The sequence below is a fragment of the Callorhinchus milii genome, unplaced genomic scaffold (assembly GCF_018977255.1).
Source record: "Callorhinchus milii isolate IMCB2004 unplaced genomic scaffold, IMCB_Cmil_1.0 Scaffold2, whole genome shotgun sequence".
NCBI lineage: Eukaryota > Metazoa > Chordata > Chondrichthyes > Chimaeriformes > Callorhinchidae > Callorhinchus > Callorhinchus milii.
In genome coordinates this window covers 16,024,497-16,049,676 of record NW_024704743.1, presented here as the reverse complement: position 1 = coordinate 16,049,676, position 25,180 = coordinate 16,024,497, and the positions used below count along the sequence as shown (strand labels likewise).

General features: G+C 41.4%; 2 protein-coding genes across 3 annotated transcripts in view; both read left to right on the top strand.

Annotated features, from left to right (window-relative positions):
• cdk13 (cyclin-dependent kinase 13) overlaps positions 1–17,857 on the top strand; it is a 42,116-nt gene extending 24,259 nt beyond the window's left edge. The window contains exons 8-14 of the mRNA XM_007898185.2: positions 791–892; positions 1,009–1,086; positions 4,244–4,360; positions 4,784–4,915; positions 5,663–5,862; positions 12,922–13,410; positions 14,463–17,857. Of these exons, the coding sequence (XP_007896376.2) occupies positions 791–892; positions 1,009–1,086; positions 4,244–4,360; positions 4,784–4,915; positions 5,663–5,862; positions 12,922–13,410; positions 14,463–15,343 (1,999 nt within the window). The 3' untranslated portion in view covers positions 15,344–17,857. The remainder of the gene's footprint in view (positions 1–790; positions 893–1,008; positions 1,087–4,243; positions 4,361–4,783; positions 4,916–5,662; positions 5,863–12,921; positions 13,411–14,462) is intronic.
• A 2,310-nt stretch (positions 17,858–20,167) lies between these two features.
• sugct (succinyl-CoA:glutarate-CoA transferase) overlaps positions 20,168–25,180 on the top strand; it is a 206,819-nt gene continuing 201,806 nt past the window's right edge. For both annotated transcript variants that reach the window (XM_042331871.1, XM_042331868.1), the window contains exon 1: positions 20,168–20,298. In XM_042331871.1, coding sequence (XP_042187805.1) covers positions 20,181–20,298 — 118 coding nt within the window. In that variant the 5' untranslated portion in view covers positions 20,168–20,180. The remainder of the gene's footprint in view (positions 20,299–25,180) is intronic.

Sequence of the window (25,180 nt, the reverse complement as noted above, 5' to 3'; positions counted from 1 at the left end):
TATTTTAAATGTCTCAATCAAATCACCCCATATCTTCTCTTCTCTAAGGAATATAAAAACACAATCTACCGGGCCTCTACTCATAGCTAAGGCACTTCTAGTCTAGGCATTGTTCTAGATAGTTCTGGACAAATATACCACCGTAGGCTAGAATATCATTTCTAGGTGCTCAAACCTGACCATACATCTCCAAATTTGGTTAAAATGAGATCCAAAACACAGCTGAGGCCAGGAAACAGTTCTTCACAGACAGTTGTAACCAGTGCTTCGTATAACTTGAGAAGTACCTTCTTTTCCAGACCTCTTGTAATAAATGCCAGATAACTAGCAACAAAGGTAAATATTATTTGCAGTGACCTCTTAACTTCTCGGTTATTGGATTGAAATACATTCTGAAATGTATTACTACACACATGGGTATTTCTTACTTTTGTTTTGTTAGCAAATGTGCAGGACTGCAAGCTTTTTATTTTGTCTTGAGATTTGCCAATTAAATAATGACATGTGATTTGACAAGACTTAACGTGTTCAAACCAATGGTGCATATGGTACATATTCTAATACTCTTGCAGCTGGTTACGTTGGGCATGTATTGTTACATTTAATGCTGTTGCTAGGTTGTTCAACTAACAATGTTGGATTTGGAGGTTTGAGGGGGATGTACGGTTAATTTCTTTCTCCAGTGTTTTTTTCCATTTTTTTCGTGTCTACTACACAGATCACAGATTGCTAACATTGACATTTATTAGGTTTTGAAGGATCCATTTTTTTCACCCATTTGTCCCTTTAGTCGGCCATACACCAATAAAGTTATTACTCTCTGGTATCGACCGCCGGAGCTGCTGCTTGGGGAAGAGCGATACACACCAGCTATAGATGTATGGAGCTGTGGGTAAGTGTTCTACATAATGTTTCCTAACTGCTAATTCCCCACATGAAATTATTATGTCGGCTTGTAAATAAATACTGCTTTGCAGATGCTGAAATGTTTCACTTTTCTGAACGTAGATGTATTCTGGGTGAACTCTTTACGAAAAAGCCGATCTTTCAAGCAAACCAAGAACTTGCTCAGTTGGAATTGATCAGGTAGGTGTTGTGTTCAAATCTAGTACTTACAATAGAAACGTGGCCAAATGTTCCCCGAATGGTTGGAATAAGCTAGGATTTTCAGAATCCACCTTGAAATACCAACTTTTTCCTGCTCCTGTATCTCTGGAAGTTAATAGCTGAAGGGTAAGGATGTAAAATTGTTCAAGGGCAAATCTATTTTAAACTTGCTTAAATCTCAGACTGTTAATTGCTTCAGTATGTAGTTTTCTGTTTTCCTCCCCTGACAAGCCTGCTTCAGTCATCCACATTACTACCTAAGCATTATGTTGGCTGTACCCTGCAGGACAGTATTAAGTATATGTGAGAATAAGATGAAGTTTAGCTACCTCAAGACGACAACAACAACTTGCATTTATATAGCGCTCTTCACGCAGGGTGGTATCCCGGGGCGCTTAACAATGGTGGAGTCTGACGCTGGGAGGGGGAGGTGACTTTAGACACTGTCGAAGAGGAAGGTCTTACGGCGTGATCTGAAAATGGGGAAGGAAAAGGCAAGGCGGAGGGATTGAGGGAGAGAGTTTCGGGGCGTAGTGGCTGAAAGCACAGCCGCTGTTGGTGGAATGGAGGGGACGAGGGACATGCAAGAGGCCGAACCAGAATGAGTGGTGGAGTGGAGAATAAGCAGGTTGGAGAGGTAGGGAGGTGCATCTTTGACAAATGTAACAGAACTGGTATTTTATACCCAATTTCTCAGTGACCTAAGAATCAGAGATCTTCGAGTCGGGAGGACAAAACTAATATCCTGGTTATATTAACATATTAAAATACCCATTATAAGTAAATTTAAAATGTTTATTGATCACAACAATAACAAAAAATTACATTTGTACAGCGCCTTTCACGTCGGGAGGACATCCCAAGGCGCTGGACAGTTGGGTCGGGACCCGCGCAGGGGGGGGACATGGTCAGGGGAAGGGAGGGAGCGAGAGTTGGGTAGAGAGTGGAGAGGGGAGCTGAAGGCACGGTTGAAGAGAAAGGTCTTGAGACCGGCCTTGAAGGAGGAAAGGGAGGAGGCGGCGAAGGCACTGGGGGATGGGGTTCCAGAGCCTAGGGGCTGAGAGGCTGAAAGCCCGGCCCCCGATGGTAGGGCGGTTGGGGCGGGGGATGTGGAGCAGACCGGAGCCAGAGGAACGGAGGGTACGGGCAGGTACGTGGGGGGATAGTAGGTCGGAGAGGTAGGAGGGAGCAAGGCTGTGAATGGCCTTGTAGGTGAGGATGAGGATCTTGAATTCGATCCTCTGGGGGATGGGGAGCCAGTGGAGGTGAGCGAGGGTGGGAGTGATGTGGTCGCGAAGCCTGGTGCGGGACAGTACATGAGCTGCAGAGCTCTGAATGACCTGCAGCTTGTGGAGGGAGGTGCCGGGAAGACCGACGAGGAGAGAATTTGTGTAGTCCAGCCTTGAGGTGATAAAGGAGTGGACCAGTGTTTCAGCAGCGCGAGGGGTGAGGCAGTGCCGTAGTCTGGCGATGTTCCCGAGGTGGTGGAAGGCAGTGCTAGTTGTAGCCCGGATGTGGGGAAGAAAGGACAGCTCAGGGTCGAACAGAACACTGAGGTTCCTGACTGACTTTGAGAGGTGGAGAGTGCAGCCTTTGATGCTGTCAGCGCCTGAGGTGCGGAGGCGCTGACGTGAGCCAATCAGGAGGGCCTCAGTTTTGCGCACATTGAGCTGAAGAAAGTTGTCTCTCGTCCAGGACTCGATGTCGGACAGGCAGCTGTCAGGACATCGGTGGTCGTGGAGTTGAGGGTAGAGGAGGAAAGGTAGAGTTGGGTGTCATCCGCAAACATGTGGAAGTTAACCCCATGTCTGCGGATGATGTCACCAAGGGGGAGCATATAGAGGGTGGAGGGTCGGGGTAGGATGGTGACCGAAAGCACAATTGAAGAGGGGGGTCATGTTCAACAGTCTTGAAGGAGGCAAGGGAGTGTGTGAGGTAGAGGGTAGAGGATGGGAGTTCCAGAGGGTGGGGGAAGAGAGGCTGAAGGCTCACTCGCCAATGGTGGGGTGGGTAAGGCGGGGAATGTGGAGCAGGCTGGAGCCTACTGAGTGGTGGGAGCGGACACGTTTATATGGGATAAGCAGGTCAATACAACGTACATTTACTTAGTGACTTTCACATCAAGAGGACCCACTAATGATGCATTAATATCACAAAAATGGGTCTTTAGCTATACAAAACATAATATTTTGGGAATGCAGGCAGCAAGGGTCAGTTTGGTCTTGGGATGTCCTCCTAACGTGAAAGGCGCAATACAAATGTAATTTGTTGTGGGTCAGTTTTTGCTGTTAATTAACCTAATCTTTTCAGGAACACAGCATTCTTCTGACTGCTGCAGGGATTCTTTCGACATCCCATCCTTGAGGGGATTTTTTTTTAACAGTCTTACAGTGACATTGGTGTGTTTTGTGCTCGCTTCTGCTTGACTCCCTCAACTCTAATTGGGCCCAACACTCCCCCTCCCCCTCTGTCCTCGTCTGATAGAATATTCTACTTGCTATTCAATTTTGAGTTTTAATATTTGAATTTTCAATATTCATTCTTCAACTGAAAATGAACATTGCCAATCAGTGTCTTCATTCTCTTGAGTTTAATTTCTTGCAGCAATGACGAGGCTTATTTCATCTATTTCTACCAATAACTGTCCAATGTATTAGAATTTGATTTGATCAAAGTGGAATATAACTGTTTGAGATCTAATTTAGGACTTTCTCCTCCTTTGCCTGTTGATTGTGAACCAGCAAATCATTAGATTAGCTCCCTAGATAATTGTCTTGAATTAGAATTAACGTCAAGAAAATTTATCCCTAGAAACTGACCTGATGCTGATCTCTGTCAGCAGATGGTGAATATTAATCGTGAATCTGTATCCAGGATTAAAAAGGATGCACTGTATATTTTGTGTTTCCTGGCATCAGCTGAATGTTGAGTATAAAATAGTCCAATCTAAAATCATGCTTCTTTTTTGACATTTGAGAGAGGAAACACAACTCCCTAACTGGTTGCATTCCTAATTGGAATATAGTTTCTTCATGTTGTAATGAATATAATTCTGTAACCATCAGATGGATATCTAGAGAGGAAAAAGGAAGTGAAGTTTTTATATTCAGTTACTGTTCAACCTTTTATTCCTTAGCCGAATATGTGGTAGCCCATGTCCAGGGGTGTGGCCTGATGTGATTAAACTACCTTATTTCCATACAATGAAACCAAAGAAGCAGTATCGCCGACGATTACGAGAAGAATTTTCTTTGTAAGTGTTCATTGTTTACCAAATTTCATATCTTAATGTGTTCATGCTAAACCTTTATGTAATGCATCTGATGATTTAAAGAGAGTATTTACACGGCTCATTTTTAAACTATTAAAGTCAATATTGTGTCTGACTAATACAAGTAAAGATTAAAAGGTTTGACCACTTTTCAAATGCAATGACCCAGAAGGCCGTCATTACTTTGTTTTAATGTGGGGAGTCTGAGTGCTTGGATCTAGTCCACTGCATTATAATGAATCCACAACTATAGGGTTTTAAATAAACGCTCACTGTTCAACTAGGGAATTGTGGTTTCTTTGAGTTTTTCATTGAAATAAATCATAACTATAGTATGTATCTTACTTGTGAAGTGTGAAGTCTAGTTTATTTTTCCCATTATAGCTGTGTTGTTTTTGTTTCCAGTATTCCGGCTGCTGCCCTTGATCTGTTTGACCACATGTTAGCTTTGGATCCCAGCAGGCGTTGTACTGCTGAACATGCTCTTCAGTCTGATTTCCTCAGAGATGTGGATCATACAAAAATGCCTCCACCTGAGTAAGTGACTTTTTGAATGTGGTGATATTCTAACCATTTCAAATCTTTACTGTGCAATTGTGTATAAGTTCACCAGTTTCTGATTTTGATCTGTAATAATCAGTACTTGTGTTTTTGTATCTTGTGGACCATGATAAATTGTTTTATCTTGTCCAGAACAGTAGAACCAGAGGACATGGTATTGATGGGTGGTGATGGGGGGGGGGGGTTAAATGCAGGAATACTATTTCAGTAAGCGAGCTGTAAATGTTTCTAGGAAGATGATGGAAGCAGAAATTGTTGATTCTTTCAAAAGCAATTTAGGTAGATTTCTTTTAGGAAATAATACTCTGTGGTAGAGTATATAGTTTGGGACGTGACCTGTGCATGCGACTGCCAGGACATTGGAAGGTGAACTGGATGGAATTTAGTCTTCTTTCGTCAAGCAGTTCTTGTGTTCTATAAATCAAAGAAAATGAATTCCCATTGTTGAATAATTCTTGCATTTGATATAGAACGTTAAATGTGTTTTTTTAACTTTTTTGAAAATCTGTTTTGACCCACAAAAGAGCTGATTTGCTATCCAGAAGTCAACCGTTTTGTAGTCAAAAATCTTAAAGTTCACATGTGTCGAAAGCTAAAAAGGAATTGTATTTTTGCATAAACTGGAATTACTCTTTGTGTAAAAGTTTCCACATTCTGTGAATTGGAGGCTGAAACTATTGACACAATTTGTAAAATCACCTTCTACATATTTTCATTTTGCAGCCTGCCACATTGGCAAGATTGTCATGAACTGTGGAGCAAAAAACGGCGAAGACAAAAGCAGTCGGGAGTTGATGATGCTGCAGCACCCAAAGCTCCTCGTAAGGACACCGCCCTAAGTACGGATGATAGCCGGAATAATACACCTCAAAGCTTGCAACTTTACCAGCATAAATCTCAGGGCAATTCTAATATAGGAATAGGTCAGTGATTTCGCTGTTCTTTGTGAATCTTTCTTGTTTTCTTATTTGAGCTTCATGTTCATTAATAAAAGGAACTCGTGCAAACGTGCCTTCAGGGGATCTCCATACCTTATGCCTCTGTTAGATAAATATTGATCCCTCTTAAGATGTTCCGCAATTTGCCACAAATACATTTTCTTGCAATGCCAGAAGGTGAAGAATTGAGGAAAAAGATGAATTGGAGCTTGACTGGGGCCTTAGAAACCGTAGTTAGGGCAAAGGTGAGTGGGTCAAAGGTCTAAAAATGTCACTCGTTGTGAGAGTGACTTGCGTTACCTGGTATCCGAAATGAGCACTTTTATTATGGCAGCATTGGCAGCCCAGATGTTTGACTGTCGATTTGTATAATCCCAAGTTTGAAAATTATCAAAAAAATGTGGTCAGCTGGGTGTCTGGCACATGCGGAAACCCATCAGCATGCTTTAAGAGTATCCTAACCAAACTGAGATTTCCATGCATTTCAGCTACACATGGAAATTCCAGAAATGTTGATTGGAATGCTATGCGCAACCTCCCTGGAGGGATGCATCCTGCTTACCCAATTTCTGAAGGTATTAGGCAAATGCCATGACTTACAAACCCCAGAGTGTGTGTTGGGGTACTGCTGGAGGCTAACCAGCTAAAAACCATTGAGAGCACTGCCTGGTAAACTTTACCGCTGTTTGTCCAGCAAGGACCACCCAACCGATCGAGGCTTAAAAAAAATCTAAATTGTACGTTAAAGCTAATTTTTCTGAAGAAAACCAGAAAAAAATAAACATTGATTTCTACTAACCCTGCTTTATGAGTTAGACTTTGAAGTTAACTGTGGAGTTAAATTAAAATGTAAGGTCATTGAATGGCATCAAAGGAATGCCAAAGTTATCTTAACAAACATAAAATGAAAAGCTTAACATCCACCACAAATGTTACTCAGTCATAAAAAGACATCATATATATGTTAGATCAGAACTTACTTGTGTTTCCTATTGCTTTTTTTGATTTTTATTTCTAGTCTGTTTTCTCTCTCTTTCACCTATCTCCTTTCACTTTCGGTAGGTTTGTTATCTATCTCCATGGCCAGCTGATGTTATTTTTCTCTACCAGTGATTGCAGTGCGTTTCTCTTAAACCCCGGCTAACCAGACTCATGGAGAGGAGATTTGACCCAGTGAGCCGGATTTTGCAGCTAATTGTAATTGCCATGCCGGTACTAGCATTTACCAACGTTTTTCAAAAGTGCTGGTAAATGCTGGTACAGGCATTATAATTGTTTCAATCCCCCGAGCAGAAGATAGTGAATAAGATATCTTCTGCTTGCGGGATTCATACAATCTGAGTCAAAGTTGATACCCCAGGCCCCTGTGAAGGACAGTGAGGCTGCTTAGTGTGGGGTTAGCGCCTGCTGGAGAATTAGGAGTCGGGAGTCTACATGCAGCTTACAGATTTTTTTTAAATTTTGGTTTGGGGCCTGATATGGCTAGGAATGAATCCAGATACCCAGAGACGGGGGTGTTACTGTAATTAGAATTGTTTTTAATGGGTGGCAGTCTAGTTGGCGTTTTAGAATTACATATAAGATTAAATTTGACACATTTAGGGTTTTAAAATTTCACATAACTGACCAATTATACATAAATACTTATGAAATTCCCGGTTATCTTTTGCAGAAGTCTCTTAAGCTTATTGAAATTTAAAAAAATAACAATATTGAACTAGGGCTGGCATTTTGCCTGAGCAAATTGTTGAGAACAAGGGAACAAAGGACACTAATTGACAAAACATTCTGCGCTTAATTTTTTCCCAGTTTCACAAAAAGTCTCCCATCGATTAGTAGAAACTAATACATATTTCCCCAATTATAATACTGGTAACCAGCTCAAATTGATGGTGGGGAGGGGAGAGAAAGAACAGGGAAATCAGCAGGGTTGCTGCTCCTAATCTATTTATCTATCCCTTTCTGGAATGTGCACATACAATAACATTGGATGTTCATTTGAGCACATCAGTGATGCTCACTATGCTCTCTGCGAACACACTCAAATGCTAACTTTGGTATTGGATAGTAACTTGAACCTGTGTAACCATATGCCAGCATGCATCTTTCCCCTTCCTACTTTGCAGTTTGTATTGCTTGTACCAGTGCTATGTTCCACTGCGAAAGGTTGCAGCCTATTTCAAAACTTGGAGCAGTTACTAAAAAGTTGGGTTTCCCATTGGCTTGTCGTTTTTTCTTGCATTGCATCGTGAGCAGTATGAGAAAATGATCTCACCTGCTGCTTTCAATTCTTTCATTCTTCTTGGAGTACAAAGTTATTACAAGGTCAATGTGTACAACCAAAAGTTAGTTATCTATCCATTCTTGTGCTTTGCTTTCTTGTTTCTACTTGTGTACAATGTCATTAAGGTTATCTAAATTGTCTGAAACCCCATTAAGATAACCGGTGTTCACTACTGTTTGTACGCATTACTTTTTTTTAAAAAAGTGGGTCAGAGCTTTTTCTAAACATGGCTGCTCTTTTTATTTGTGAGCTAACACACTTCCTCTAATAAAGCTTGTGTTCTTTCTGTATTTTTTCTTGCCTTGATGAGAATAATGCCAAGCAATGGTTACACATGGCATAATGCAATGGCAGTAATGAGGCCTGCGCAAAACCACAGGAGTGCCGCTCACATTTCTGTCAGTCAATCCCTTGATGCGCTGCATTTTTTAAACATGCTTTAGAACATGTTCACCTGAGTGTGTGTACAATATATAATGTATGCATTATATAAATGTATGTAATGTATGCATTATATAAATGTATATAATGTGTATATTGTATATAATGTGTGTATTATGCATTGTGTATAATGTATACATTATATATAGATTGTGGGATTAGTTTTATAATTCGGCAACCTTTTTAATTTCTTGCATACAAGAGTTGTGATCAACTCGTGTGATTTTAAATCCACCGTGTACATTTATTTTGTTCTGTTAGAGGACTGTTCTCATCGTGTTTAATGCAGAAAAGTAATTCAGGGAAGTATTTCATGTCCACAGTACATTCCTCCTCTTTCCACTTCCCCACTTCCTTTCCAGGCATTGAAGAAAAAAAATCATTTATGTTTTTCAACCTCTATTCCTTTCCTGTAGCTATGATGTCACTGGCTGGGAAGATGGTATGCCCTGCAGTTGCTCCATTGAATTTAATTAGAACAGTAATTTCACATTGGCCAGTGAGCTACTCCAGTGGCACCTGCCAAAGAAAGCACATTTGCTGAATGTTGCTACATATGCACCCTTACACTATGCTTCTCTAGGATTTGATGGCTCTGGAGAGCTGACCAATGAATTACCAGATTATTTCACAAACCACATAGGTTTATAGATTAAGAAAAGTTGAATTCACGGCAGTCGCACATATAGAAGTTGTAAATTCTTCACATACGTTTCGATATATGCCTACCTTTTTATAGGTATTTTGTAAGTAATGGCTTGATTCTCAAAGAGCATGTAGTGCACATAATTTTAAACTAAGAATTTATCCAGCCTTTTTGTCACTGCTGCAGTTCTTTTCCTAGATATTTTAGGTGCTCATTTTCCCCCTCTAAATCGGAGCATTGAGGTCAATTGTTGGCACTCGTGCTCCCTGCCTGAAATTAGACAACTCAGCACATACTGGAGAAATCTGAGACAATCCAGGCTTTGTATAAGCTGTTCAGCAAATAAACTTGCTGAGCTGACAGGGAAGCCGTCACAATCTGAGAATGGATAGTGGAAAATTAGAGATGAGTAGAATTTTTTTGAAAGAAAATGATTAGGATAGGTTAGGGAAAAAGTAAAATTAATTTAACAATGAAAATAAGATGGAAGCGAATGCGCACTAATATGAAGTGTTTATTTTTATTTACAATGATTTAAAATTTCAGCACTTGTTTTCAATGAACAACTAGTATTATTAACAGTTTCTGACATTTGCACAGCTTTATTATTGTAACAGTTTTTTCAGCATCATGTTACAAATCGTGTGTACAGAATCCCTTGATCCAGGGAAACTGAAGTTTATTTAGACCCTCCAAAAATCTGAAGGTTGAAATTTTTTACTTTTAAATCTAATAGTAGGATTAAATTTGCAGCAAATGAAAAGTCCTCAAATCTTGGTTGCATCAGACTCAGTGAGGATGAAGCTCTGTCATATTAATTTACAGTAGAGGGCAGATATTTGCCCCATCAAGTCTTCGGTGGTCCTAGCTTTTTCACCCAGCTTTTCACTTCAATCCCAATCCTCTGCTCGCCCCTACATCTTTTTATATTAAAGCTCAAAACAGAAAGAAACACTGCCTCCAGATGAGCAAATTTATCTTTTTGTTCTATTTCTGAACCTCTTTTTCTCCCCCCCGACCCTCCACTCATTTCCCCAGACACTATATTTAATAATTCCTCCAAATTGTATGATCGTTGATGCTGAATTAATATTGAGCTGTTTAAAGAAAATGTTTGTTCTGGGTTTCCGTGTGTCTCAAACACCTTGGTGAGCAAAAAAAAAGTAGTTATTCTACCTTGTGGCTTAAATTCACAAACAATGAATTTATGTTTACTATTTGCTTTGCTAAATCTTAAAAAAGTTAAAGTATGCTAATGATCCAAATCTTAGTCAGCTGTGCGATTGCAGCCAAAAAGTATGGAAACTAGCCACTCCCTGTAGGGAATAAAAAAAATATGAGAGGTTAATCCCTGGGTTGGTTTTGTACATCACCTAGTGGCTGATTGAAGTCAGTTGCCAATGGAAGCAACCATTTCTGTCTGCTCTCAGCAGCAATTATGGGGCACCCTGAAATATAAAGTAACTTGCTTTTCACTCTTATCCTAAATCAGCAGAAAAAACATAGCAACCTCGATCATTATCTATAAATATAAATAAAAGCTGAATATTGAATTGACTCCTCTAAATTTGGCTTGCACCTCAGCACAGCACGAGTCTAGGGAACATAATTCTATTTTTACTATACTTTAGCAATTTACTTGTGTTTTACAGAGCAAGGTGAAACTCTAGGCCTACCAGAGGAAGATGTGGAAGTGCATCTACTAAAACTATATATAAGAGGGAAACTAAAATGTTTGTGGGACTTGAAATAAGAAAAAAGTTACCATGCTAAAGTAGATAACTCATCAGATCTTAATGGAATTATGAAGTACTGTGTGTAGTACATTTTGGCAAAAGAACAAAGAAAATTAAACCTAAATAGTAAACTTCTTAATGTTCAACAGTTATGTCTGGTGCAGATGCAAATGTTTATTAAAGGTGGGCGTGTAGGTAGAAAAAGCCATTTAAAAAGGCAATCTTTAAAAAAATGCACATAATTTTTATTTTATTTAATATATGGTGCTTCTGTGCAACCTCTATAAACCCATAGCTTTACAATTCCCACTTTGCTTTTCAAACGCTGGCTTTATTGACTGTACCACTATGGCAAATGAGTGAAATGCTCAATGAGTAGAGGGACGTATCACATGAGCAGTGCTTGAAAAAGTTTGTTAGCTTTTAGTCAATGTTGAGTAAGCCATCAACTAGAGAAATATAAAAATCATTTTCCCTGAAGGTCTTGACTTGCCCTGGGTGATGTTTCCACGGTGATCTGCAGTATCCTGGTGAAGTGGCCTATCTTTGTAAGAGCTAGAACAATAAAGAACAGTAGATGTTATACCATGGGGTTAAACATTTACTGTTCACAGTATGACCATATGCTGTACTCATCTCGGATCTGCCTACCACTTTTTGTTGACATTTGTGGAGCAGGAAACCCAGCTGGTATGTTCATTACACCCTCCCCCAGGATACTGACGCCAAGGATAGTGGAGCCAATTGTAGCACCCACCCTCATGCCCTAGATTTTAAAGGAAGAAACAATTCTGCATATAATTCTTTGCAAATTGAGGCTTGGATGTCCTTTCTTCTCCCCTCCCTGTGACTTTCTGAGATATGGTTTCATAACTGCTGAGACTCCAGTATCACACTGAAGTATCTTCTCTTCACACGCGATCCCAAACTTTGTGTCGCTGTTCACCCATATGGGACATCATTACTGGGGAGTGCCAATTTCTGTATGTGTCGTCTTCAACAAAGGTATCTGATAGTAGCTGTGAATGGGAACTATGGCATGATTTTTTTTATCTTTACTACTCCCAGCTCACCGAAAGAAAAGTGCTGGCTTAATTCTAAACACTACCCCTATTTGAATGATATCCAATGACTAAGCACCTAAGGTTCAGTCCAGACACATTTACGTTTGTAAATAATTGCTTGCATAATCGGACAGTTTAGGAATACCTCACAGTTACTCACAATTTTATAAAAAATTGACAGGGCTGCAGCCACTGTACATCTGTTTAATTTTGATTCTAAAACTGATGGTCCCAGTTAATAGCTGTTTTGAGAGAACAACTGAAAATATAAATATATGGGATGTCTTCCTGACGTGAAAGGCGCTATCCAAATGTAATTTTGTTGTTATGTTGCGTTTATTTAGAACTTGTACCATTTCTTGTAAAGTTCCATTATTCCTTACCTGAATTTAAACACAAGTTTTTATATCCCATTTCATACTCCCCTGATCACATTTGACTCATTTTTCCTTGGGATAAGCTTCTCTCAGTGCTCTTGGGTATTTTGCTTAAGTAGACATAATACATGTGAGTGTTGATCATGAGGTCAGCAGATTATTTGACTGGGTGGGACATCAGGGTCAAGTCTGGCTGTCACAGGTCACTTTTTGGGACGGGGCGGGGCGTCTCAGGATAGTGATCAGGAACTCTGTTTTTCCCTCCCTAATGACGATTGTAGCACCAATTGCTGCTTCTGAGATCAAACCAATAACTTCCTGGTTTAGTGCTGCACTGGGCCAGTGCCTTTGTGGACTAGGCTAATGGGAAGCTTCTTAAAATATATGTCTGTAGACGAATGTTTTATTATCTTTCATTCTCTCTTCTATATCTAAATCTGGTAATTAATTAGCTATTATGATGCAGCTAATAATTTTGATGTTGCTGTTTCTGCAGGCGGTAAAGGCACTGGACAGCCACTGAACCAGAATGACCTGGCTATTCTGATCAACCTGCTTCAATCTAAGAATAGTCTTAGTCTGGACCACCTTGCTCAAGTACTTAATATTAAAATGAATCCTGAGACTCAGCAGCAACTCAGCACAGTTAGCCTCCCAGTTGGGGTTCTGGCAGCCGCTGCCAAGCAGCAGCAACAAAAAGAGGTCCCGAAATCACAACTCGTCACTCCTTCTGTGCCAGCGCAGCCACCACCACCCCCACCACCGCCTCCGCTCCCTCCTGCAGTCCAGCCGCCGCAGACAAAGATTGAGCCTGAGACCGCTCAAGCAACCATCCAGAGCGCACTTGCTGTGTTACTGACTCAGCTAATCAAGAAACAGCAACCACAAGGAAAGGAACCTGTCCCAGAGAAAGAAAGTGCTGTGACGGATGTTGAGGTACCTGTTCAGCCTCCGGAACCACTTGAACCTGCCCCTACTATATCTGGTATGTTGCAATGCAGTGCATTTCACAAAAAAGTTCTAGAAATTATTTAACTGAAGCATTTGGATAATAATTATATAACAGTTACAAGTACTTTTCACATTGTGAACTTTGATTTGTTTGTTGTATGAGTTAAAATTTCTTAATAGATCGGATTCCTCCTGTCTTCTTCTCTTCCCCCTCCCCTTTGCTGGGTATGAGTGGGGACCCCCACTAACATTCACGTACATGCACTTTTAAACTGAGTCATGAGAAAGCAATCGTGGTGGGAATACTAGCCAATTTGTATTCACTTTCGCGTCAGTGCAATAGTCTTGTGCAATAGTACCTCCACCTTTTCATGGTTGCGAGCAGTTACATCAGCACATACTAAAGATTGTCCTGGACACTTCCTGGTCTTTATGACTCCACACTGTCATTTTACCACCCTTATGAGCACTTGTAGTGAATTTACATTCAACAATCTGCCCTTCATGCGGGATAGTGCCTTGGGGTGCTTAATTTGTAATTATTGGTAGCAAACTGTACTTAAATATTTTTTGTTTAACTGAGCTCATAATTCACACTTCCATTAAAGAAATGTTTATTGGACTCTGAAAACGTAATTGGTGGTAAATGTGTTTGCTGTAAAGTAAAGCTAATCACATTTCAGTTTTGTGTGAATCTGTACAAATCTGCAATAAATTCATTCCCACTGCACACGGCATTCGATCTTCATGGATTGGCATAATTTGGATTGAAACTACATTCTTTTAGCTCAATCTGATGAGTCATCACTAAGACATTGGGATTAAAACCAAGATCTAATAAACTGGTAAAACAGGCTTGATGTGCTGAATGGCCTCCTCCTGTTCTCATTTTGCTATAATCAGTTCAGAGCAGGCTTATTGAAGCCTTGTAGCTAGTCAGTTACCTGCCTCTGGCTGAGGGTGGGCATTGCAGCAATGATATATGCCAAAGGAAGAGAGAGCATACCTCCTTTTATATATTTTTTGAAGAGCTGTGGTGAAAATGAAAGATTTAAAGTGTTAAATTTCAGTATACGTTTGTTTCAGATTTTAACATTGATGCTTCTGGTCAGTTGGATCGTAGTGTTCCAGACCCACCCTCTGCACCTGAACACCCCCGAATCCTGCCTCCAGATCAGAGACCTCCAGAGCCACCAGAACCACCACCTACTTCAGCAGTCTCAAACTTTCAGAATGAAGCACAGCGCAGTGCCAGCCCTGGTACTGCGGGTGATCCTGCTGCAGGTGTGAAGGCAGCACTATTGGAGCTTTTAGCTCATCACCAAGCCCAGGAACAGGGCCAAGGACGGACTACTGCTGACTACCGACCGGGTGGTAAAATTCGAACTGCTGCAGAGTATGGCGATGGATTTGGAACATCTTATTCATCTAGTAATTACAATAGTGATAGTTATGGCAACAGACTTGGTGGCAGTAGTGGAATGGGAACTTTTCTGGGCAGACCAGATGCCCCCACTCACTCACTTCTGGATAATGTGTCGTCTGCATTTGGCGCTTCTTCATCTCATGGTAGTGGTGCACACCAGCCTTCTGGCTATTCGGATACCTTTTGTAGCTCAGTGACTGGGTATGGAGAAGGGATTGGTTACCTCAACAGCACCATGCAGTTTACAGGTGATAAAGACCACAGATTTGATTACAGCCGTAGTGTTCTACCCCCTCTAGGAAACACTGGAAGTAATCCATCAGCAGTACCTGAAAGTACTAATAGTGCAAATGTGCCTCTTGCCACAAAACTGCAGAATTATGGCTATGTTGCCAACAGACAGGAAAACCTAGCCTCCAGTGGCCCTATTCATGGACAGAGTTGGGGATCCCCTGGACATGGAGCAGGTTATTCTCACGCCTACAGTGGACGTATTAACACATCAAACATAGGAGGAAGAGGCAGAGGTTTACCATACTAATTATAAACCAGACCTATATAGCACACCGGAATGATACACTGATAAACAACTGGGTTGTCCTCTGTATAGTTGTGGTTTGTACCAGGGATTTTTTAATGTATGCTGTACGTTTGAATACAAATGCAGAAGTTACTAAATTTGGCAGGTTGAAGCATATTCAATTACATGTAGGGAAGCAACAAAGAAAACTCTTGGCTTCTGAGCTGTTCTTTTCCTTGTCCTTGTTTCTACAATTCAGATTTTTTAAAATTATATTTTGATTGTGCATCATTTCCCGTTTGACAGGTTATGCCTGTGTCTATTATAGCAGCTCGGAGATGAACAGCATTTCTAGGCTGATCAACTATTGAGGCATTTGTTGCTGAACGGTGACGAAACCATAACAAGGTTAGCCATATGTCTACATTAAACAATTTTATAGGTTTGGACCAACTGTCTTCTGTGAGCTGCTGAGTTTTGCAAGGCTCTTAGGTAGTGTGCTTTTTTATTTTTTTCTTACGACTATTGGCAGATAACTAACTGTCAGATCTTAAGTGTGATGTTATAACAGGAAATGTGAGTATCCACATTGTACCTGAACTAAAAACATCAGTGTGGTTTACCTGATTTATAAAATGGAGACCGCAAGTATTTGGTCATTTTTTTAAGTCAAATTAGAAGATTTGAGTAAAATACATGCAAACTGAAACTGTTGCCTTGTTTTGTATTTTTATCAGACAATTCTTACTAAAAAAAACAAAGAAATATAAAAATGTAGCAAACACCTGGTTGTTTCAGTGTTTGTCATAAATCTTTGTAATCATTTATTTGGCTAGTTTAATTCTACCTGTTTTTTGAAATAAACTGAAATAATGAGTTTTGTTATTGAAAAAAAATTGAGTGGGTTTAAGCTAGATTTGGAAACAGGGTGACTGGGATGTGTACAATTTGGTGAATTTGGCATCATACGTTGGATGTTGTCCTTTGTCTGCAATGGTTGAAACAAAAAATATTACCACTGCCTCTAAGAGTGTTGCAGGGCAGTTATTCAGTCTTCGATTTACTCGAGTTTTATTCTTCTTTGTAATGCCTTCTTACTGCCTTGCAGTTCTTTTAGAATTATCCATTAAATAATTCAATGTCATCAATGTAATCGGAGGCAAACCATAATGAAAAAGCTGACTGAGTATAGTGGGCAATAGTTATGGCATATCTTTAACATTCTCGGAATCTTAAGAATTATTGTCATTTTCATTTTTTGTTTTGCTCTAAAGGAGCAGGAAAGAGAATTAGAACCGTTTTTGCAATTATTACAGCAATATGAATTGCAACCCAAGCTCCATCACATAGTTAAAAAGTGGCCCAAATTAGTTGAATTCTCAGGATGGGGTGGGGTGGGTGGGTTATATGATTTACATGAGAGTATAAGGCATCCACAGAGATTGGTACATTTTAGGCCAGCACATGATCAAGATGAATTGCACAGGTCTGCTTTACATTGTAATGTTCAATGCATAATTTCTACCATCAGGTTATATAACATTGAACACTGCATTTTAGTGTAATGTGTTGCAATATTCTGTTAGACTTTAAACACTGATATTTTACACTTGTTTCACCCTTAAAAAAAAGGTCCCAAATAAACCAGTGATTTTTTTGTCACATTAATAACCTTGCTGAAAATATCACTTGATGTGTTACAAAGCAAGCATAACTTGTTGTGGCTTAAAAATAACTAGATAAATCATAATGGTTTCCAACCATTTGTGGATCTTACAGGCAAACATAAAATCATACCCATGTTGATTTTCACTGCAATTTCAAAATATTAAAGGATGTTGCACTTGATGGGGGAAGGGGACTGGAAGGCGTAATGTGTGTTGAGACAATTGGTGATAGAGATTCCTTGTAAAGTTGAGTACATTTTTATTAGGTCTTTTTCACTGGCAGATAAATCCAGTTCAATTTGGAGTTGCAGTTCAATATTCAGTTCAAAATCTTGTTTAAAACAAATGGACATTTTGAGTTTCAGTGTTGCTGCTCTATTTCCTGTGCCCGCACTATTGCCTTTAATGCATATAATAAAGATCTCAGGTGCCCAGCCAATACTGGATATATTTATTGTGATTAAATATTGCTGTCCTGTACAGTAGCCATTACTGTTACACATGTGCAAATTGAGTCCTGTACTTTTGTCTCACATGCACAAAAGGTACAGAATAGAAATCATTCCAAAATTACAATACACTTGGGATAAATGGGCATGTTCATATTTCAGTGAAAACCCAGGTGTAAAATGCTCACCTTCCCAGCCTAAATCAGTTGTGTTTATTGTGTTTATTTTCAAATTCAGAGATGTTTTTTGTTGGCCTACTTCATCTCCACGTACAAAAAAAGAAAAGATATTTATACTGTAATATGTTCTATGAATACTATGGCCTTTTCAAAAAGTTTCATGTAATTTGTTAAATTGAATTCTGGCATTGTAATTTTGTATGGATCTGTAAATAAAGATGGAGATTAATTTCTGCAGAACCCCTGTCTTGTGTATAGTACTTCAGGTTGTCAGAAAAGTACACCTCCTTCTTCCCCAGGCTACTGAATTCTGAGGCTAGTCGCCTACAGGCTAATACTGCTGAAATACAAAATAAAAGAGTTCAAATAAATATTCCATTGACAGCAAATAGTTTTCATTTTCTGCCCTCCATTCTCCTTTATGTTTATCATCTTTTCTATGTACCATAAGAAGATAGATGACCATAGTTACCCATGATGTAGGACGAGATGAATGTATAAGACTTTTTTGATCTAATACCGGGTTATGTGAATTTCCGACACATCTAGGCAAGATTGCCTTTTCTACTTCATTATTGTGATGCAGCAAAAATGTTCATTGATCATCTGCTGCTTGTCGATCAAGAAAAGGTAGTCCCACTTTTTTTCCCCCAGATACCTGCTGAAAATCTTGTATTAATGTAGTCAGAACTGTGAGCAAATCTGATTCATTGTATTAAATAACTTCCGGTTTGCAAATATATTGCTAATTTGTGGCAAGTGGAAAATCTTTGTAAATTGGCAAACTCTGAAAATATTGACTTTTGCTTCCCTGAATGTTTTTGAACTTTGCCAACTTGAGATTTTGATTCACAATTTGTGAATCGAATAATCAGACAGAAGTTGCAATTAACAACACATTTGGCTTAGTCAAAATATTGTAGAAATGTTATATGAACAGTGAAAATCAAGTCACAGCGTCCTAATATTTGGAACTCTTTCCAAAACCACTTTGCCTTGTAATCACTTCAAGTATCTAAAAATAGATTTACTTAATTTCGTTTGTGCTATTTGGTCACTAGACATAAATCTGATTTCCCCGTTTGGTGTATTTGTGGTGTAAAATATTCTGTTATGTGAAAGGTGCTATATAACTGCAATTTGTTGTAAACCATTGATTGTGGAAAAAAGATCTGATTTACATCTGATTCTCTCCCTGTAAACAGACCAAAGGGTAATTCCACATGAAACCATTTGAGGATGAAGAGCTGACTACCAGCAGCAGTAAATAATACATTGTTGACCCATAATGTACTAAATAGATGATTGCTCGAGTGTAAATGTGTCCTGGAATATGTTCCACCTTGGTTACTATTGAAGTTAGTTTTTACACAAACTGAAAAATCAATTGTTAAAGGATTAATGTACACCAGTAAGGAATGTTTGAGAACAACATTTGACATTTCCCTTAACATTTTAAGCTCCACATGTCCATTGTTCATTAATTTCTTTAAATACCAGCGCTATGCATAAAACACGTTGTACTTTTTGTTCTCCAGCACTTTTCTGGCTTTCAAGAATTTGCAATGAGCCACTTTAGGAATACAGTAAAACTTGGATCGGTCGGGACAATAACCTTTCCGATGACATACGTGAAGTCTGAGTTACAGGCTAACTGTATAGGTCGTCTAAAATCCAATAAAATCTGCAGTGCTTGGGAGTCATAAATAATAATAATCCTTGCATTGTGGTATAGCGCCTTATCATGTCTTTGAGACGTCTCAAAGCGCTTCACAGAATAAAGTGAACTGACGATTATGTGGGTGAAACATGGCAGCCAATTGTGCATATCGGTGTCCCACAAACAGTCGTGGATTGAGTGTCCATATTATTCTTTTTTTAAGGTATTATTACTCCTGGAAAAGCGATCAGCCAATCGACTTAACAACCAGGTTCCCACACACTGCTGGAGAAACAGAGGCATGTGGAATACGGAAACTTGTCCACCGTTTTTCGCTGCCGAGGAATCAAACCAGGCGCGCGCTCCAACCACAAGGCTGCAGGACCGACTCCGCATGCTGCGGTGTTGTTGTTGTTGTTGTTTTTTTTTTGCATGAGACGTTAAACTGAGGTCCTACTTGCCCGGTGCGATAGACGTTAAAGATCCCGTGGCAACTGTGCCAAAAGTAACGGGAGGTTCTCTGGACGCTACGCTGCGTGAGATGGGTGCGGTATTAAATGCAAGTTGTTGTTGTTGTTGTCCTTCCTGGCCAACACTCATACCAGTAAGACCGGTCGGTCACTCCATGGCTGTTGGTGGGGCATCGTTGGGCATAAATCGGCGGCTGCATTTATGTGGGAAGGGGCTGTGGCAAAGGTGAGGAGGAGGATGATGATGATGATGATCATTACTCTTGGGTGAAGCAGAGCCTGAGCCTGAGAGGCGATAGTGACACGACACCGCCACTGGGTGGCGCCACAGTCTCAAGTTCAGGATGACATGACCATGATTGACAGGCGGCGCGAGGTGGTCGGGTCGATGCGCTTCCGGCGGGGATGTCACTTCCGGCGGCGGGGAGTCAGGATGCGGCGCTGGTCGGCGCTGACGCGGCTGCTGAGCTTCTCACGGTGGCGGTGGGGAGCGGCGGCGGCGGCGGCGGCGCGGGGCAGCCGGAGGCCGCTCAGCGGTGCTCAGCCGTCAGGTAGAGGCCGCGCGGGCGCCGCGTGTTCACGGGGAGAGAAAAAAAAGCCGAAGAACCGCGGCCTCCAGTCAGCGCCGGGACCGGGGGCGGCGTCAGTCTGTCACAGCCACAGCGCCGGGACCGGGGGCGGCGTCAGTCTGTCACAGCCACAGCGCCGGGACCGGGGGCGGCGTCAGTCTGTCACAGCGACAGCGCCGGGACCGGGGGCGGCGTCAGTCTGTCACAGCGACAGCAACAATAACAACAACAGCCAATAACAACAACAACAACTGATAACAGCAACAACAACAAGATTGCGTTTATAGAGCACCTTTCACGTCAGGAGGATGTCCCAAGGCGCTGTACAGTTGGGTCAGGACCCGAGCAGTGGGGAAATGGTCAGGGTGAGGGGAGGGAGGGAGGGAGCGAGGAGGGGGGAAATGGTCAGGGTGAGGGAAGGGAGGGAGCGAGGAGGGGGGAAATGGTCAGGGTGAGGGGAGGGAAGGGAGGGAGCGAGGAGGGGGTAGAGAGTCGAGAGGTGAGCTGAAGGCACGGTCAAAGAGAAAGGTCTTGAGACCGGCCTTGAAGGAGGAAAGGGAGGACGCGGCGAAGGCACTGGGGGATAGAGTTCCAGAGCCTGGGGGCTGAGAGGCTGAAGGCTCGGCCACCGATGGTAGGGCGGTTGGGGCGGGGGATGTGGAGCAGACCGGAGCCAGAGGAACGGAGGGTATGGGCAGGTAGGTAGGGGGATAGTAGGTCGGAGAGGTAGGAGGGAGCAAGGCCGTGAATGGCCTTGTAGGTGAGGATGAGGATCTTGAATTCGATCCTCTGGGGGATGGGGAGCCAGTGGAGGCGAGCGAGGGTGGGAGTGATGTGGTCCGGAAGCCTGGTGCGGGGCAGTACACGAGCTGCAGAGTTCTGAATGACCTGCAGCTTGTGGAGGGAGGTGGCGGGAAGGCCGGCGAGGAGAGAGTTCCCATAGTCCAGCCTTGAGGTGATAAAGGCGTGGATCAGAGTTGCAGCCGCGTGAGGGGTGAGGTAGTGCCGTAGTCTGGCGGCTAATAACACAATAACAACAACAGCTGATAACAGCAACAAAAACAACAACAGCCACAGCTAATAACAGCAATAATAATAATAACAGCTACAGCTAATAACAATAATAATAACAGCCACAGCTAATAACAACAATAATAATAACAGCCACAGCTAATAATAATAACAGCTACAGCTAATAACAACAATAATAATAACAGCCACAGCTAATAATAATAACAGCTACAGCTAATAACAATAATAATAACAGCCACAGCTAATAACAACAATAATAATAACAGCCACAGCTAATAATAATAACAGCTACAGCTAATAACAACAATAATAATAACAGCCACAGCTAATAACACCAATAATAATAACAGCCACAGCTAATAACAGCTACAAATAATAATTATAACAGCTACAGCTAATAAGAGCAATAATAGTAATAACAACCACAGCTAATAATAATAACAGCTAATAATAATAATAACAGCCACAGCTAATAATATAGTTAATAACAACAGCTACAGCTAACAATAATAATAAAAGCCACAGCTGATAACAATAATAACAACAGCCACAGCTAATAACAACAGCAATAATAACAACAGCCACAGCTAATAACAACAACAATAATAACAACAGCCACAGCTAATAACAACAACAATAATAACAACAGCCACAGCTAATAACAACAACAATAATAACAACAGCTACAGCTAATAACAATAATAATAACAGCCACAGCTAATAATATAGTTAATAATAACAACAACAGCCACAGCTAATAACAGCAATAATAACAGCTACAGCTATAATATAGTTAATAATAACAGCTACAGTTACAGCTATAATATAGTTAATAACAACAACTACCACTATAATATAGTTAATAACAACAACTACCGCTATAATATAGTTAATAACAACAACTACAGCTATAATATAGTTAAAAACAGCTACAGTCACAATAACTATAATATAGTTAATAATAACAACTGCAGCCAACAGCTATAATATAGTTAATAATAACAGCTACAGTCACAAAAACTATAATATAGTTAATAATAACAACTGCAGCCAACAGCTATAATATAGTTAATAACAACAACTAAAGCTATAATATAGTTAATAATAACAGCTACAGCAACAGCTATAATATAGTTAATAACAGCAGCTATAGTCACAATAACTATACTATAGTTAATAATAATAATAATAATAATCCTTGCATTTGATATAGCGCTTTTCACGTCGGGAGGACGTCCCAAAGCGCTTCACAGAATAGACTGTAAAGTGAATTGACTGTATATTGTGGGCGAACGCGGCAGCCAATTGCGCACAGCGATGTCCCACAAACAGTCGTAGATTGAAAATGACCAATTTATTATTGTTTTTTGTTTTGGAGGGATTATTAGGCGTGTGGAGTAAGGAAACTTGCCCAAGGTTTCGCCCTGCCTGGAATTGAACTCAGATCTCTCGCTTGCAAAGCGAGAGCTCTAACCACTGAGCTACAGGACTCCACAGGACTTTCTGAATTTCTTTTGAATTTTTATATAGAGACAGTAAGTGCTAACAAAGTCAGTGGTCCATTTGCTGTACCTTCCCAGCCAGTTTACCTGCTATTATTATTAATAAACAACCAATGACTAAACCTTTCTTTTTGCAAACTAGAGAGAAATATACAAGAAGAACATGAAAGCGAATGTATCTCTAGGGTCCCTTAAAAAGGGTCCCGATGGAGCAGCTCTTTCTTTAGTAATAACAGCTACAGCCAACAGCTATAATATAGTAAATAATAACAACTACAGTCACAACAGCTATAATATAGTTAATAATAACAACAGCTACAATCAATAGCTATAATATAGTTAATAATAACAACAGCCACAACATCTACAATATAGTTAATAACAGCTACAGTGTCATCTATAATATAGTTAATAACAACTACAGTGTCACAACAGCTATAATATAGTTAATAATAACAGCTCCGCAGTCACAACATCTATAATATGTTGTGAAACCCACCACCTGCTGCCTCCACCCCCTCCCCACTTACTGGTCACACAGCTCCCCCTCCTCTGCCCACTAATGGCTGACGTCATGAACCAGTCCCTCTCCTCCGGATCAGTTCCTGCCTCCCTCAAAACTGCTGTCATCACCCCCCTCCTGAAAAAACCCTCCCTTGATCCCTCAAACGCCCTATTTCTAACCTGCCCTTCCTCGCTAAGTCCTAGAACACATTGTTGCCAATCAACTCCGCGCACACCTTTCCTCCCACTCCCTCTTCGAACCCCTCCAGTCCGGTTTCCGCCCACAGTACAGAGACTGCACTTGTGAAAGTCACAAACGACATCCTCTCTATCTGTGACCAGGGCTCCCTCTGCCTCCTTGTCCTCCTGGACCTCTCCGCCGCGTTCGACACAGTCGATCACGCCATCCTCCTCCACCGCCTTTCCTCCGTCATCCACCTCAGTGGGGCCGCACTCGCCTGGTTCGAGTCCTACCTCAAAAACCACCAGCAGTACATCTGCACAAACAGCTTCTCTTCCCACTCTCACCCGGTCACCTGTGGGGTACCCCAAGGATCCATCCTTGGCCCCCTCCTCTTTCTGATCTACATGCTCCCTCTTGGGGATGTCATCCGCAGACATGGGGTACATTTCCACATGTATGCAGACAACACCCAACTCTATTTTTCCAGCTCTCTTTGCGACCCCCAGTCCCCTGATGTTCTGTCAGTCTGCCTGTCAGATCTCAGGGGCTGGATGAGCGCAAATTTCCTTCAGCTGAACGTTGACAAGACAGAAGCCATACTCTTTGGCTCTCATCAACGTTTAAAATCTCACAGCTGTCACCTCCTCCACCTACCCGACCTTCTCTCTGAACCCATACCCAGGCGTCAGGTTCGACCCTCAATTATCCTTCTTCCCCCACATCCGGCCCCTCACCAGCACCACGCATCGCCCGTCTCTGTGAATACCTCACTCCAAAAGCCGCTGAAACTCTGGTCCATGCCTTTGTCACCTCTTGGCTGGACTACTCTAACGCCCTCCTCGCCGGTCTCCCATCCACTACCATCCATAAAATCCAAATCATTCAGAACTCTGCCGCCCGCATTCTCACCCGCACCAAACTCCGCTCCCCGATCACCCCAGTCCTTGCCAGACTGCACTGGCTGCCTATCCCAGAGAGGATCGACTTCAAGATCCTCACCCTCGTGTTCAAGTCCCTGCACTCCTCTGTACCCCCCGACCTCTCTGAACTCCTCTCTCCTCAAAACAGTACCCATTGCCTTTGTTCCTCCGGGTCTGGCCTCCTCCTTGTCCCCCAAGTCCTCCGCTCCACCCTCGGCGGCCGTGCCTTCAGCCACTATGCCCCGGGGCTCTGGAACTGCCTTCCTCACTCCCTTCGTCTCGCTCCCTCCCTTCCCATTTTCAGGTCTCTGCTGAAGACCTTTCTTTTCGACCGCACCTTTGGTCACCTTCCCCCCCCTCCCCCTCCCCGTGGCTCGGCCCCGGGATCCGTTACTGCAAAGCGCTCTGAGACGCCGTCCGGCGTGGAGGGCGCTATATAAATCCAAGTTGTTGTTGTAATTTAGTTAGTAATAACAGCTACAGAGTCACAACATCTATGTTATAGTTAATAATAAGCTTGAGTCACAATAGCTATAATATAGTTAATAATAACAGCTACAGTGTCACAACATCTATAATATAGATAATAACAACACAGATATAGTGTGTAACAACACAGCTGTAGTGTAGTGTAACACTAACACAGCTATAGGTTAATGTAACATTAACACAGCTGTAGTGTAGTGTCACATTAACACAGCTATAGGTTAGTGTAACATTAA